Below are 15,308 nucleotides of genomic sequence, written 5' to 3'. Positions count from 1 at the left end.
AAAGAATTTAATAAGGGAGGTGGGAAAAGGAAGTAAAAGATGCACGTGCCTTGACTGTTGCTTCAAGGACCTGGGTTATCTGCACTCTTATTTGGAACCTCTTCCTCCTGTCTGCTCAGTTCTCCACCTTACACTGTGGAGAAAGGGAGGATGTGGTGAAGCCCAAAATGGCTGTGAAACCATGCAGACTTGCCTTTTTTTTTTTTTTTTTTTAACATTTTTATTAGAGTATAATTGCTTTACAGTATTGTGTTAGTTTCTGCTGTATAACAATGTGAATCAGCTATACATATACATACATCCCCATATCTCCTCCCTCCTGCATCTCCTTCCCACCCTCCCTATCCCACCCCTCTAGGTGGTCACAAAGCACTGAGCTGATCTCCCTATGCTATGCAGCTGCTTCCCACTAGCTATCTATTTTACATTTGGTAGTGTATATATGTCCCATGCCACTCTCTCACTTCGTCCCAGCTTAACCTTCCCCCTCCCCATGTCCTCAAGTCCATTCTGTACTCTGCGTCTTCATTCCTGTCCTGGCCCTAGGTTCATCAGAACCATTTTATTTTTAGATTCCATATATGTGTGTTCGCATATGGTATTTGTTTTTCTCTTTCAGACTTGCTTCACTCTGTATGACAGACTCTAGGTGCATCCACCTCATTACAAATAACTCAATTTCATTCTTTTTTATGGCTGAGTAATATTCCATTGTATATGTGTGCCACATCTTCTTTATCCATTCATCTGTTGATGGGCACTGAGGTTGCTTCCGTCAGACCTGCCTTTCCATCACTATGTGACTAGCTTATCACCTAACCTCTCTGTGCCTCAGTTTCCTCCTGTGTAGAACAGAAGCAGTAGTTCTACCTCTCAGGGTTGCTGTGGGCCTGGAAATGGTGCATGCCAAGACCTGCCCTAGGAGGCCCTTGATAACCGCAGTAAGATGCCTCCTTTCCCTCTGAGACCGGTTTGTGGGTCAGAGACACTGGGAGCGCCGTCCAATAGCACTCTGAGCGAGGATGGTTGTTGAGCACTCGATATGTGTCTAGTGCAACTGAGGGACTGAAACTGTCATTTTATTCTATTTTAGTTGCTTTGCATTTAAGAAGCCACCCGTGGCAAGTGGCTACCGCATCGGGCAGTGCAACGTGCAGGGCTTTCACGGTCAGGACTCGTCGCCTGCCAGGCGGCTCTCCCTCTACGCAGTAATTTGTTCTCTTAAACTTCTCCTGAACAAAGTCGGGGCTGCAGTGAACACCCAGGACCGTAGTCAGGCTCTGGGGCTCGGGGATGGGAACAATGAAGGTTCGTCAACTCCTGGACTCCACCGACTTCTGTCCCTCTGGCCCCCTACCCTCTCTATTCTGTCCGCCCGCAACCCTCAAGTCCCTCGGGGCCAATGGGGAGGAGACGCGCGGGAGACTCCCTCTGCGGCTCCCATATGGGTCTGGGTCTTCCACGGCTTTCGCCTACTTTATTCTTCGCAACAAACCCAGGAGGCTCAGCATTTCCATTTCACAAATGAGGAAACTGAGGCTCGTGGAGCTTCAGGGCACAGGGCGGGAATCAGCCGAACACCAGCCCTAAACCCTTTGGGGCCTTGGTGTCGTCAAAGCTACTTTCGTGGGGCGCGTTGTCAGGGCGCGCGGGGAAGGCGGCGGGTAAATATTTGGGGCTGTAACCTGGGCTCCGGCGACTCCGCGTCACTGCGGTTCCCCAGCGGGCGCGTGGCGAGGGCGGTGCCTGGGGGACAGGGGCGTCTCTGGCGCGGCGACAGGGACAGACCCGGCGGCCAGGCTCCCGTGGCCCCGCCCCGGCCCGCCCCCGCCCGCGGCTATAAGACCTTGGGACTGCTGGTGGCTGCGGCCCGGGAAAGATCTGGCGGGCGGACGGCGCAGGCAGCTGCGCGGCGGGAGCGCAGCCGGACTAGGGGACAGGCAGAGCGGGACGAGGAGAGGGGACGGACGGCCTCAGCGGGAGCGCCTGCACGATCCCGCGCCCAGACCTCGCAGGACTCCCCGACGCGCGCCGGGCCTAGCCCGCCCATGAAGCCGCCAGCCGTGCAGGGCAGCCCCGCGGCCGCCGCGGCCGCAAGTGAGTGGGGGTCTCCTTAAAGCCGGGGCCTTGCGCGAAAGAAGCGGAATCCCGCGTCGTCTCGTTTCATCCCTCCCCCAGCCTCACCGTCGGGACTCTGCCCCGGGGCGGGTTCAGCCTCCTCCCCACGCGGGGCTGGGGGTCCGAGCCCGACACGTCACGGGCGCATCCTGACTCAGTCCTCCCACCGCCACCCGGTTCACACGCGCCCCCGGGGAGCGAACGCGGGGAAGAGTCCCCGACAGCGCGTGGGAAAGAGTTGGGCTGTGTCACTTAGATGCGTGACCTTTGGCCTGCAACTTCCCCGGGTCGAGGCTCACTTTCTTTATCTCGAAAACGGGCGCGACACCAAGGCGCACTTCAGGGGGTGGTGGTGAGTATTAAAAGATAACAGCGAGCAACGGGCAGCGACAGCCGGGCTGTCCCCGGGCCAGCGCGCGGTCAGCGTTAGTTAGCGATCCTTGGGAACCGTGCGGCCCCTGCCGGGCCCGGGGTGGGACGGCCGCCCCACCCCACCCTCACCTGAGCCCGCCGTCCCTCCCCAGCCCCGGCCTTGGACTCGGCCGACGCGGGGGACCTGAGCGACGCGCTGTGCGAGTTTGATGCGGTGCTGGCCGACTTCGCGTCGCCCTTCCACGAGCGCCACTTCCACTACGAAGAGCACCTGGAGCGCATGAAGCGGCGGAGCAGCGCCAGCGTCAGCGACAGCAGCGGCTTCAGCGACTCGGAGAGTAAGTGTGGCCCCGCCGGGGAAGGTGCCGGAGCCCTGGGGACTCCCCGTACCCGGCCCGCGGAGGAGCGCTCTGGGCTCGGGGCTCAGCTTGCTTATCGGGGCCGGGCGGGGTTATAGCCCCAAAGCTCAGCGCGGTCTCTAGGACTCTAGGCGTCTCCGGGGCTGCAGGCCCGGCGGGGGCAAAACCTCTGAGGATGGTCTCGGGAAGGCTCTTGGAGGGCAGGCTGGTCTACCTGCCTCCGGCAGGTGTCAGGACGCAGGAGGGTCGAAGCGGTAGGACTCCTGGGACCCCAGCCAGGCCTTCCCGCGGCTCCCCGACCTCCTCTCCTTTCCCCTTCTTTTCCCTCTCAGCCGTATCTTCAGAGGTTGTGGAGCAAGTGCTACAGGCATGGGGTCGGGGCGCATGGGAGGGCACAATATGGACATATTTGTGAAACCAGGAAAGATTTCATAAGCTCCCGTTCTTAGATTTTTGAAACACTTGCACTTTCTTCTGGCCCTGAGCTCCCAGACTTGTTGCTACACTGCCCGAAGTTTTGAAAGAATCCCTGGCACTGCTGAGTTCAAGTATTTAGAAAGTGTCCCTCATCCTTCAAGCAGGTCCATCACGTGGACGGCTGGCTCTGACTCCCCACCCAGTTGGGGGTGGGCAGAGAGCAGATGGGCCCAGAGCTGCTTTCTGGTGACTTTGCTCATAGTGACGACTACCCCCCGCGTCTCTCTGTCCTAAACAACCTTGTTACAAAGAGAGACCATTTTTTCCAGGAACTCGAATGTCCCGATAGGATTTTGGATACCTTTTCAGGCATCAAATGGCAAATCGGGTGACTTTTCAGTATTATGTGACTGGTGTTTTACCCAACCTGGATTACTTCCTATTTTTCAAAGTGAATTTTAAACATTTCTGGGTAATTCTTAAGGCTTCATTCCCTAGATGGGATACAAGCGTGAATGTCACTCCCTTTGTTGTCCTTGACTCTGGAAATAAAAACAATGACCTTTCCTTGTGATTCCCTTCTTTTGAAATCCAAAGCTCCCCCTTGTTACAGGGCAAAGATACAGTCCTAGGCTTACACATGAGCTGTCCTTCTGAAAAGGAATAAAGGACACTCGCCACCCAGTTCAGGCTTTGAGTCAGAAACTTGAGTTCCAGCTTGACTTTTCTTGGCAGCCCTGCCCAAGCGTTAGAAATAATTGCAGCTTTTGAGGTGAAAGGGAATGGAATCGTATGCTGTTAATTTTCCGTTCAGTATGTTTGGACTTTGTTGCTAATGACCAGACCGCTTATTTTCAATTTCAAAGAGAAGTCTAAAAAATTTTGAAATTTGTCTCTATGTCTGTAGCCAAACTTAAATATGTCTCCTTCTACTGGGGCATGGAGCAAGTTATTCATCAAGTACAAATTCTCTCCCCCGTGGGAAAGAAAGCTGGCACAGTCTGTCCGGTGCCGCTGTCTTGCAAAGAACAGCTCCTTTCTAAACCACAGCTGCATTTGGCTAGAATACGGTCTGAGCTCACCCATTCATGGGTGATTGCAACTCCCCCTGGGTAGGGTTTCAGATCTGGGATCTGTTTTCAGAGGCCTCAAAGAAAAGGCACTCGAAACACATTCTTAACAGTTTGGGGGGAGATATTTGGAATAGTCTGTAGTTTTTCTTAGGGTATGTGTGTGTACTTTGTTTTCTGCTTTTGTTGTTAACTGTTAAACTAACCCTTAGTTTGGTGGTTAGAGAGGTAAATGGGAGGGTGTAAAGAAGGCTCAGATGACATTAGTCTTTTCTATAACTGTGTAGTTTGGCCTCCACGAGGCAGGTTAGAAATAGTCCTGGCAGAAGCAGTGTGTATCTAGATAGTGATTTCTTAAGGACGCATAAGATGTGTCTTAATTGCCGCTAAGAATGGATCACAGACATTTGTTGTACTCATTTGTCTGTTTAATGCTTTTCTGTGGAAGAGAATATTTGAGAGATGTGGATCCTACTGAAATTTAGCCCACCAAAGGGGAGACACACCAGGATGATCATAATAAGAGCAGCTCTCTCTCTCTTTTTTTTAAATTTATTTTTTGGCTGCATTGGGTCTTCGTCGCTGCACGCAGGCTTTCTCTAGTTGCGGCGAGCGGGGTCTACTCTTCCTTGCGGTGCGTGGGCTTCTCATTGCGGTGGCTTCTCTTATTGCGTAGCGCGAGCTCTAGGCGCACAGGCTTAGTAGTTGCGGCACGCGGGCCCTACAGCGCGTGGGTTTCAGTAGTTGCGGTGCGTGGAGGAGCAGCTCTCTTTTGCCAGGCTCTTTCTATGATTACTATTATTGTTTATTACCTCTAACCATTAATGATCTCTTTGCTTTGCTTTAAATGTGTTATCTCATATGATCTCTGCTACAGTCCTGGAACGTAGGCACTGTTGTCTCCTTTTTTCTGATAAAATAGTGGAACCAGTTGGGCTGTCTCTCTCTCTAAGGCCTTGCTCTGTCACCATGGATGGTTGGCTGGTATGTGAACCAGGTCCTCCGGGATAGACTTGATGTCTCACTGGACAGGGATCATGTGCCTGCTTATCAATGGTGGTTGTGTTTGAAGGTGTCTCTTCAAGGCAGTGGTCACCTGGCTGGGTCTGTGGAGCCCAGGCTGAGCTCTGTTAGGGCCCTGCATGAGGAGTGGGCCTCATTTTCTCTAGCTGTGAAATGGAAAGAATGCTATTTAATGATGATGTTAGAAACATCCATAAGCTCATGATGAGGAAGAAAATATTTGTTCTGTTTGATGCTTTTAAGAAAATAATAAAATGCACATGTCACGCTATGTCACATAGGTCAGAGACATTTGAGCCAGCGTCTTGTGTGAAAATGTTATGTATGAAGCTCTAAACCCTTGGGACCTTGGTTTTCACTCTACCTTTTACAGCTCCATCACTCTGAAGATGTACCTACTGCATTCCTGGTTTTTGAAGAACCCTTCCTTTTCTCTCAAAACAAACAAACAAAAAGATGAGAAAGACAAATATTATATGATATCACTTATATGTGGAATCTAAAAAGTAGTACAAACGAACTTATTTACAAAACAGAAACAGACTCACAGACATAGAAAACAAACTTATGCTTACCAAAGGGGAAGTGGGGAGAGGGATAAATTAGGAGTATGGGATTAACAGATACATACTACTATATATAAAATAGATAAACAACAAGGATTTATTATATAACACAGGGAGCTATATTCAGTATCTTGTAATAATCTATAATGGAAAAGAATAAAAAAAGAATATATGTATGTATGTGTATATATATATATATATGAATCACTTTGCTGTATACCTGAAACTAATACAATATTGTAAATCAACTACACTTCAATTAAAAAATATTTCGCTTGCTTGCATCCAAAGGAGAAAAAGTAGACATTCCTTCTTTCACCCAGAGAAGCAAGTTACTTAGATAGGAGAGAAGAACGGATATTTAATAAGGAAATACTCTTTCCTGTTTCCACGTACTGGGAATCCTTCTAAGACGTGAAGAGGACCAAAATAACAGTGGCAAGACAACTTCACATTAGGGGTGGCATTCAAATGGGGGGTTGATGAAAATAGTTCCTTTTGTTTCTTTCTTCTAGATCTCGGTTCCAACAGGTAACACCAGGCACTTTCATGAGAGCAGTTTCAACTTTGGCGTAAAAGGGCTGCACAGTTAGGACGGCAGCGAGGTTCAAACGCGATACTCAGACGTGCTTCAGGCATTGTGCACATCTTTGGTTTGAACGTATTTTGAAAAATCTGTTGTTTTTTCAGTATTTTCAAAACCGTAAGCGCACAGCATGACTTCTGAAATGTGTTTAATGACATTTTAACTCATCAGATACTAAATTTTAACCAATGTGTTAATTTATGATTCCACCGATTGATTTTATAAGAAGTTTCTAATATTAACTGGAACTTTAAAAGGTGATGCAAACTTCTATCTTTGACGGATTGGAGTTTCCTTTTTCCTTTGAGCGGGGAAGTGTTTTGCTACTTAACAGAAAATGTCTGAAGTCTACTCCGTATGCTGGGGCTATTATGATTTTGCAGGGCCATTGTAGGGAATGAGGAACTGGCTTCTTTAGCATGTGCAGGACCTAGAACGTCTGTATTTCTTTGCCTCGACTATTCTAGCTTGGCCCTGGGAGAGGGGACTGTATGGCCCCTGGCGGGGGGCATGCATGACAGGTAGCCTATTGGCTGATCTGGCCTAAGAGCCACTGAGACCAGAACTTGAACTTGTTCAAGGCGGGAGAGACTGAGGAGTTAGGAGCCCTCAGGGTGTCCCCGTGTGTGTTAGGAATTCCAGGCAGGTGACAGGTGTCACTGGCTGACACCTGGAGGGGTATCTAGAGGGACTGAGCAGTCTCAGAAGGGAAGCGGGGGCGATAGTGCTGAAACTGAGAAACGTTTTCTTATTTCATCCCACTTTCAGGGAGGCTGTTGGAATTTAGATTTTGAGGGGGGGATTCAACCCACCTCCCCCAACACCCGCATACCATTCCCTGTGGCAAAAGGGAAACAGGTCCAAGGCTTTCTTTTTCTCAGTTAATTACTGTGGTTTGCTTGCCTGAAATGTGTGGGATTGTTCTATATTTACAGGAGCTCTGGGCCAGGGTTACTGTCTGTGGTTTCCCTTTCCTCTGGAGTAGCACACGCTGGTGCCAACCCCAAATTACCTTTCTCTCCACCCCCAAACGAAAAAAGCGCGTCTACCTTTTAAACAAGCCTCTGTTTTTGTAGCTGAGTTTCCCAAGCTCTGCTGGCGCTCCTGCAGTTAGATGTTTGCATATTTAATATGTTCACATTACTTTTGATGATGTCTTAGAAAACTTGGTCCCTGAATTCGCGGTTCCTGGCTTCAGCGCACCAACCTGACTGGCCGAGGACATTTCTGATGGGGCTTTAGAGCTGATAGCAGTAGATGTTGTAAGGCCCTAAAATATCTGGTCTTGCCACCTGCCGCGGTTCCCCAAATCATCAGTGTTATGTGTCCCTTGAACCCCTGTTAATGGCAGCACCTAATATTGGGTGGGGCAGCAATACATTAGTATGCTATCAGCCTGTGACACATTCCTGTCCTTTATCAGACTAATGAGCTGTTATTTCTAGAACTCAAGAAATAGAGTTCTAGGGGAATGAAAAGAACAGGAAGTCAGGCTTTGCTTCCCTTTTAATATACACCTAGCATGAAATCTTGTTCACTGTAAGTCCGTGGACTGAAATTTTATTGGATAAAGGGTAAAGAGAGGTCTAGAGCTTGGGGTACTTCCGTGTCTGTGGGTTTGTTCTTGGAAGGTTTGTTCTAGGACACCTCTGAAGATAAATTTTCTCTTAGGAATTTATCGGAAGAAGTGGAAGAAGCCTGGCCCCAGAATCTTGAGTCTTCTTACTCTCTGTGGTGACCTTTCTTCTCCTGAGTGTGTCCTCCTCCATTTTGTTGGGAAAACAGAATAAAAGCAATGAAAACCATAGGTATCACATGGAGCGCCTGGCTTACTGTCGCAAGAGAAGAAACTAAGGCTCAGAGATGAAGTGACTTGCACAGGGTCACACAGCTTTCACACGGCCTCGGTGCCACACATCTCTAGGGTGGCAGCTTCTGGAGCTCCTGCGCTTGTCCTGGTCGTTGTTTTTGGGAATGACGTGTAGAGCAGTTATGAACACAGGGTGGAACTCAACTGTGGGGAAGTTTGGCTCAGGGGTGCTGGGGGTTCATTTCCTTTTGATGGTTGAACACTCTGGAGCCTGGAGTCAGGTTGGGCCCAGACTGTGCACTGGAACTCATGGGAATAGAGAGACGTCAAAGTGTAGCAGTGAACTGGTGCTGAGATTGTGTGTGTGTGTGGGTGTGTGGGTGTGTGTGTTTGCCCCCTCCCAAGGGATGAGTATACATGGACGTAAAATTGATGGAGAGTCGGGGCAGAACAGAGGTGAAGTCCCAAGTCAGGAGAAGGGCCTGCGGTGCAGGGTGTGGTGGTGAGACTGAGACCAGGGGTGCTGCCAGCGAGTCCTGGGTTCAGCACTCTGGGCCAGGGTTGGGGGTGATGCTCTCAGGTGTCCTTTGGAGCCAAGGATGACGTTCCAGAGGCCTCATACTCCTTTCTCCTGGCTCACGAGTCCGGGCACGAGGCCTGCTTCCCCAGGGCCCTCTGTGGTTTTCCTGCCCCCTCAGTCTTACCTCATCTTTTCCTGCAAGTCTCTCGGGTTCTATTTGGGGGCGATTCTCCTGACTCTGACGTGGCGACAAGCAGTAATGAGACGCGGTAGGTCTGCGATGGGCGTGACCACTTTCCTGTGCGTAGGGAAAAGGCCTCCCCTTGAGAAAATCCAGACTGCTGCAGAGGGCGGCCCAGCTGACAAGCGAGCAGAAGGGCTTCCCATGTTCAGCTCCACTGAGTACAAGCGTCTTGAGAAATATTAATAGAGGTGCCACCGAAAAAGTGTCCCAAGGGCAAGTAAACCAAGGGAAATAGGGCTGAGCTGGTTTCTTTTCTTTCTTTTCTTTTTTTAATATTTATTTATTCATTTGTTTGGCTGAGTTGGGTCTTAGTTGTGGCATGCTGGATCTTTTGTTGCGGCGCCTGGTCTCTTCGTTGTGGCTCGCGGGCTCTAGAGCGCACAGGTTTAGTTGTCCCATAGCATGTGGGATCTTAGTTCCCCGACCAGGGATCGAACCTGCGTCCCCTGCATTGGAAGGCGGATTCTTAACCACTGGACCGCCAGGGAAGTCCCTGAGTCTGTTTCTTTATCACAAGATGCCTCCGGCACATTAAAGTGGGGTTACATCAGAGGACTCTCCAGGGGTGCTTGGTGTTTCTTAGAGTTCGTTGATCACACAGTTCTTCTCAAAGGACCACTATTCTGGGAAGTAATTTCTGGGGAAATGTAAGGGTAAGGTTTGGTGTTTCAGATCTCAGTAGGTGTTCATCATCAAAGCCTTGAAAAAGGGTTGTTGTCCTTTTAGGTGACCCGGGCTGGACCTAAGAAGGAAGAATCGACTGTGAGGGCTGGGCATGTTTGGAAAACTGAATGCGATGGGTGTGTCGGCCAGGAAGACAAGATGGCTCCGGGGCCACCTGGTCAGGGGAGGGTGGGAGGACCAGGAAGGAGGCCTCAGGAACTGCTCCAGGAACTTGGAGCAGTCTTTAGGGATGAAGAGGAATTCTCCTAGGACCAGAAACCTTTGCTTCTGAAAACCCTTTTTTATTCTGGGCATGTCTTTTTTTTTTTTTGCGGTACGCGGGCCTCTCACTGTTGCGGCCTCTCCCGTTGCGGAGCACAGGCTCCGGACGCGCAGGCTCAGCGGCCATGGCTCACGGGCCCAGCCGCTCCGCGGCATGTGGGATCCTCCCGGACCGGGGCACGAACCCGTGTCCCCTGCATTGGCAGGCGGACTCTCAACCACTGCGCCACCAGGGAAGCCCTGGGCATGTCTTTTGTAACTTAGTCCTGTTCATTTTGAGTTAAGGGGACCAAAGAAAGGTGGTTTTGCATCTTCCTGAGCTGGAGGTGATTGGATGAAACTGAGCGAATCCCAAGGAGGACAGGGAGCCTGACCAGGTCCTCATGGTTCAGCCACCCTCTCTCACCCGAACAGCCTTCCCAGAACTCATCTCTGCTACAGCCGTGCCTAGCTTTGTGTTTTGTTTTAACTGGGAAGGCTGTTCCTTTGTGACCTCAGAGGCCACATCCTGCTTCCGCCGCTGGGTCTTCCTTTGAGCCTTTGAGTTAGTGCAGCTCAGCCAGCAGTTCCTTTCTCTGTCACAGCCACACAGCTGGCTGGCCGTGGGTTGGTTTCCTCCCCCTTGGCAGAACTTAGAGAAATAGAATCTCAGAACTTCAGAGCTGGAAGGGACTTTAAGGATTATTTAGTCCAGCTTCCCATTTTATGGATGGGTAAACTGAGGCCCAGAGACATTATCTTCTCAAGGGCATCTGAATACTTAGTAGCTGGGCTGGTTTCCTTAACTCAGCTCAGCCCTGCTTCTGGGACCTTGCCTTGCTCTTGCTCTTGCTCTGGTCTTTGAGGGTATGACAATGTAGGCAGCAAATCACCCAAACTGTAATAGACAACCTGTGGGAGAAGAAATCTTTATCTTTGACCCTCTAGCTTATCCCCAGAATGTAGGAGCTCAGGAAAACCATGACAAAGACTCTCTCATGAGCAGGCAGGGAGGATTATCAAGTCATGGGATCCAACCTTATCTTTGTATTTTAGGGGGTTCAGAGGGCAGAAGGGACATTTTTCAGGAAAGATGGTTCCTTATGTCTCAATCCCAAGGGAAGCCCCTCGCCCTCATCGGCCAAGCATTGGCTTAGCTGTCAGTTAGACACCCACTGGGCAGTGGGCTCCGGTTTGTCACAAAGGAGGCTGGTTTGGTCATGATGATCCTGTCACCCGCTTCTTTTTTTTAGGGAAGCAAGGGCCTTTGGTGTGCCTGATTGAAGACACACACACACATATACAGGCACACTCTCCTGCCTCAACTCATTTGGGGGCATAAATATAAAATCTGGAAACCAGCCTATTTTCTTTATAACTTTGCTCCTTTGGGAGATAAACTGTTGGTTGGCAATAGACCATAAGACTGAAAATCGTTTCTAATGAGTTACGTTCTCTTTCCTGAAAGGTGCAGATTCACTTTATAGGAACAGCTTCAGCTTCAGTGATGAAAAACTGAATTCTCCAACAGACAGCACTCCAGCTCTGCTCTCTCCCGCTGTCCCTCCTCGGAAAGGTAAGTTCATTAGTTGGATTGTGAGTGTTTTTGCTTCCTTCCTCCCTCCTCCTGCTTCTCAGCCTCTTCTTTCTTCCCCCTTCCCCCTAACCAATCTTTCCCAAATGTGCAAAACAAATAGAGAAGACTAGTATCTTAGTATAGTACAGCATGGAATGGATTTTGTTATTTCTCAGGATTTTGATCAGCGTGAAAGTGAAATCAGATAACTGGGGGGCAGGAAACCAAATTCACAGGGAGAAAAGACGTTTAGACTCTAGACTTTGCTTTCTGTCTTGTGGTGTCATCAAGACAGTGTCAAATGACAGTGCCCTCCCAAGACTGGCTGGTTCTAGAATGTGAAACTCAGCAGTTAGGCTTTGCAGAAAGTTGGGTTCTTTTTCTTGCATTAACTCTTTAACTAATGCTTTCAGATGACCAATTTAGCAATTAAATGGGGTCATCATTAAGAAACAAGTAATGATCTAACATAATTCAGAATGGCAGCTCCATCCTGCCTCTACTGTGATATTAATAGGCCGAGAAGGTTTTTAAAGACGCATGAGCAGTTTCTTATATTTTGGAACTAGTAACGTGTCTCCAGCCAGAGAGCTGAATGTTCTTTTATATTGGGCAACTGCCCTTTTGAAAACAAAAGCAGTTTTTTTCCCTTAAGAAACATTATACTTGCTGAAAATAGTTGCAGAATGCAATAAAAGTGGAACATAGTTAAAAAGAAATATGAAGATTCCATCATTTTCTCCCTCTGGCATGAAGGCAGAATTTCCCCCTTTTTCAAAAGGACATTTTAAAATTCTCTTCTCAACATAACAATGTTAGCAGCCACAGGGGACTCTGCCATTGTCCAGCCCTTCATCTGTAATGGATCTATTGAATTGAGAGAGACAGAACAGTCTAGAAAGTGGCTTAAAATGTGCCCAGATTTGTTACCTGATCCTCAAGAGGTAGGAATTAAAGAGGAGAAGAAAGCCCTAGTGGCAAATTGACTTTAAGAGCTAAGAACAATGAGCTATTTGTGGCCAGCGGGGGCTAATTAATAAAAATATCCAGTAGTGCATTCAGAGAGGGCATGAATGATGAACTCTAGAGAAAAAAGTAAGATACACAGAAAGAAGTACATGTCTCAGGATATAGAGGGAACAAAATCATAATGAGGACTTGTTACTCTGTGCTGGCACCTGGATGGGATGAGGCTGTCTAGACCCAGGAGCTTCCTGTCGCCTTCTCTGTACCATTTTGACACGGAACTGTAGTGCTTAGTTCATTCCATCCTGGAGGTACCATGAGGGCTGAAGCATTGCCCTGGAGGGATAGCATGAACAAAATTGCGTCAGGGGAGAAGTTTAGCAGGAATTAGGAAATCTGGGTGTCCATTCCACACAGTGCCGTGCTCCCCGAATATTTTGACTAACTCAAATCCTACACAATCAAAAAGTTCAAACTTTTAATCTTCCTTCCCTGTCCCTGTCTCCCCGCATCTCCCAACTTTTAAGGTAGTGAAGGGAGATACTTCTTCCAGGTTGCTGGGATAGGGGTGGGGTATGGGGGTGGGTGATGAACTACAAAAACCAGAAAGAAACATTTAGGCTAATCTTCAGAATAAGTTTCCGAGTTGACTCTAAGTAAACCCTGGAGCAGCCACTTAGGGTTGGTACAGGACACTCTTTAATAAAGTCTCTGAAGACAAAGAGATGGGGTCACATAATTCTGGAAAAGTCGGAGTCATCAGCTCTCTTGGATATGGAAACTGAGCCCCAACTCTTGTTTTTCAGCCAAACTAGGAGACACGAAAGAGCTAGAAGACTTTATTGCTGATCTCGACAGAACCTTAGCAAGTGAGTACGTGCCTGGTAGTAAAAAAAAAAAAAAAAATCAAACAGAAAACCCAACCAGCACCTCTGATAAAGTGCTGTAATGTTTACCAGCTTGCCTGGGGCAGGAAGTTACATCATAAGGCTTCGTTAGGCTCAGAAACAGGACCCTAGTGGCTCAGAAAGAAATTCTGAGGGTAAGCTTACATTGAAGTAGACCGTGTGCCTTTCCAAACAGTGAGAACTGACCACCAGCAAACAATGGCATTTTGTCTGAGAAATGGAGAGTAAAGTAGTAGTTAGAGCAAGATTGGAGCCTTACGAGCATGGTGGCCTGCCAGGCTTTTCAGAAAAAAAAATCAGCCTGTTGACCGTCAAGCATTACACTGACAAGCCAGGGGGTTCCATCTCAGGGGCCAGAGAAACTTTCACAGGTTAGGTCAGGGGTCTGGTGAGGTCTGACTTCTAGAGGGTTGGGTCTCCAAAGAGAGAATTGGCTTGGGGCGATCCTGAAACCAAAGACCCACGCCAGTTACTAAAAGACCTGGATTAAGTACGCAGTACCTTGTTTCCCACTGGCAGTCACACTAACGGCACCCCATTTTCCGTGACCAAACATTTTGAGACCTGAGGATGTTGGATCATAACTGCTACGGGGGCGCCTAGAAGAAGGGACCCTGAGAATCAGTCCACCCAGTCTATTTCCAAAGAACAGGATTGCAAGAGCCGGAAGGATCAGCTAGAGTTTCCCGGATGACAGTTTCAGCAACTCTACCCTTGGGGGGCCTTGTTCGGTCACAGAACAGGCCTGGAGAATTGCATCCTAGCCCCTTTCATTTTACAATGAAAGAGTTGATTTTCCTTAAGAAATATTTTACGCTATACTCTGCTAAATAGCTGGGTAGAATCTGAAAAAATAGATCCAAAGCCGGTTATTTAAAAAGAACTCTGTTCTTAAACATGGTTTCAGACAGACCTAAGTATTAGGTGGAAAGTTCTTGTGCAGTTTCTGTTTACTGGAAGATTTTGTTGCCCATTTTCTTATGTGCTGTACCATCCTCCATCAGAAGACTGTTTTGACAGAGATGATTGTAATTGCAGCACAGTTTATATTAGATCCATGTGACCTGCCTGTGGACTTCATGGAAATTGCAGCAGGTTACCAGTCATACCAGTTAATCAGACATATACTACGTGGGAAGCCTGCCATTAAGTTTGGTGCTTTGATGCCTGTCTGAGGGGTGTGCTCTGGCTAAGCATGGGAATTGTTGGCTTTTGTGAGTGGATCACCTTCTCTGTCTCCTGTTGACAGGTATGTGAAGCAAGAAGCTCTGGGTCCTTTCATCGTAAGGGAGAAGCTTCAGAGAGCTCTGAGGACCTGATAAAATCAGCCACAGAATTTGCTGCTGGAGGGGCCAGAGATGCTGCTCATCTACCACCAGGCCATTCTCATTCTTGTCCTAAAAATGCCTTTGGGCTCATCTCTGGGCAAGTTAGAAATTGACTTTGTTTACCCGCTTGCAGCGTATTAGAACAGATGACTCATGCTAATGTTGTATTTCCTCTTAAAACATAGCTTTTCTGTAATTTAAAGTGCTTTTATGAAAATATTTGTAATTAATTATATATAGTTGGAGACAGTACTATGCTTTTCCCATTATAATATATTTTTGTATGCAAATAAAGTTTGAACTGGAAGTTTGTCTTTTGTAAGCTTTCCTTTTTTTTTTTCTCTTGATTTCTTTCAATATATGTCCATCCAGCTAGTATTCAAGTGGAAATAACACGCCGCTTGACTTCTAACATGGACCCTGGGCGTTGCCGCATTGCACTAGGCACTAGGATGGTAAACGAGAGGAAGTGTTACTTTGCAGTTCATTCGGGGCTCTAAAGGGAAACACTGGCATACGAT

At 48.2% G+C, this 15,308-nt stretch overlaps 1 protein-coding gene across 1 annotated transcript; it reads left to right on the top strand.

Annotated features, from left to right (window-relative positions):
• The first annotated feature begins 1,874 nt into the window (after nucleotides 1-1,874).
• On the top strand, nucleotides 1,875-15,094 carry RGCC (regulator of cell cycle). Its single transcript, XM_030882153.3, has 5 exons — nucleotides 1,875-2,097; nucleotides 2,643-2,828; nucleotides 11,478-11,585; nucleotides 13,358-13,420; nucleotides 14,709-15,094. Exons 1-5 carry the CDS (start codon nucleotides 2,049-2,051, stop codon nucleotides 14,714-14,716), a joined length of 414 nt encoding a protein of 137 aa, XP_030738013.1. The 5' UTR covers nucleotides 1,875-2,048; the 3' UTR covers nucleotides 14,717-15,094.
• Nucleotides 15,095-15,308: the final 214 nt, after the last annotated feature.

Source organism: Globicephala melas, chromosome 18 (genome assembly GCF_963455315.2).
Source record: "Globicephala melas chromosome 18, mGloMel1.2, whole genome shotgun sequence".
Taxonomy (NCBI): Eukaryota; Metazoa; Chordata; class Mammalia; order Artiodactyla; family Delphinidae; genus Globicephala; species Globicephala melas.
The sequence above is the reverse complement of the archived record's forward strand: the minus strand, read 5'-3'. Positions and strand labels throughout refer to the sequence as shown.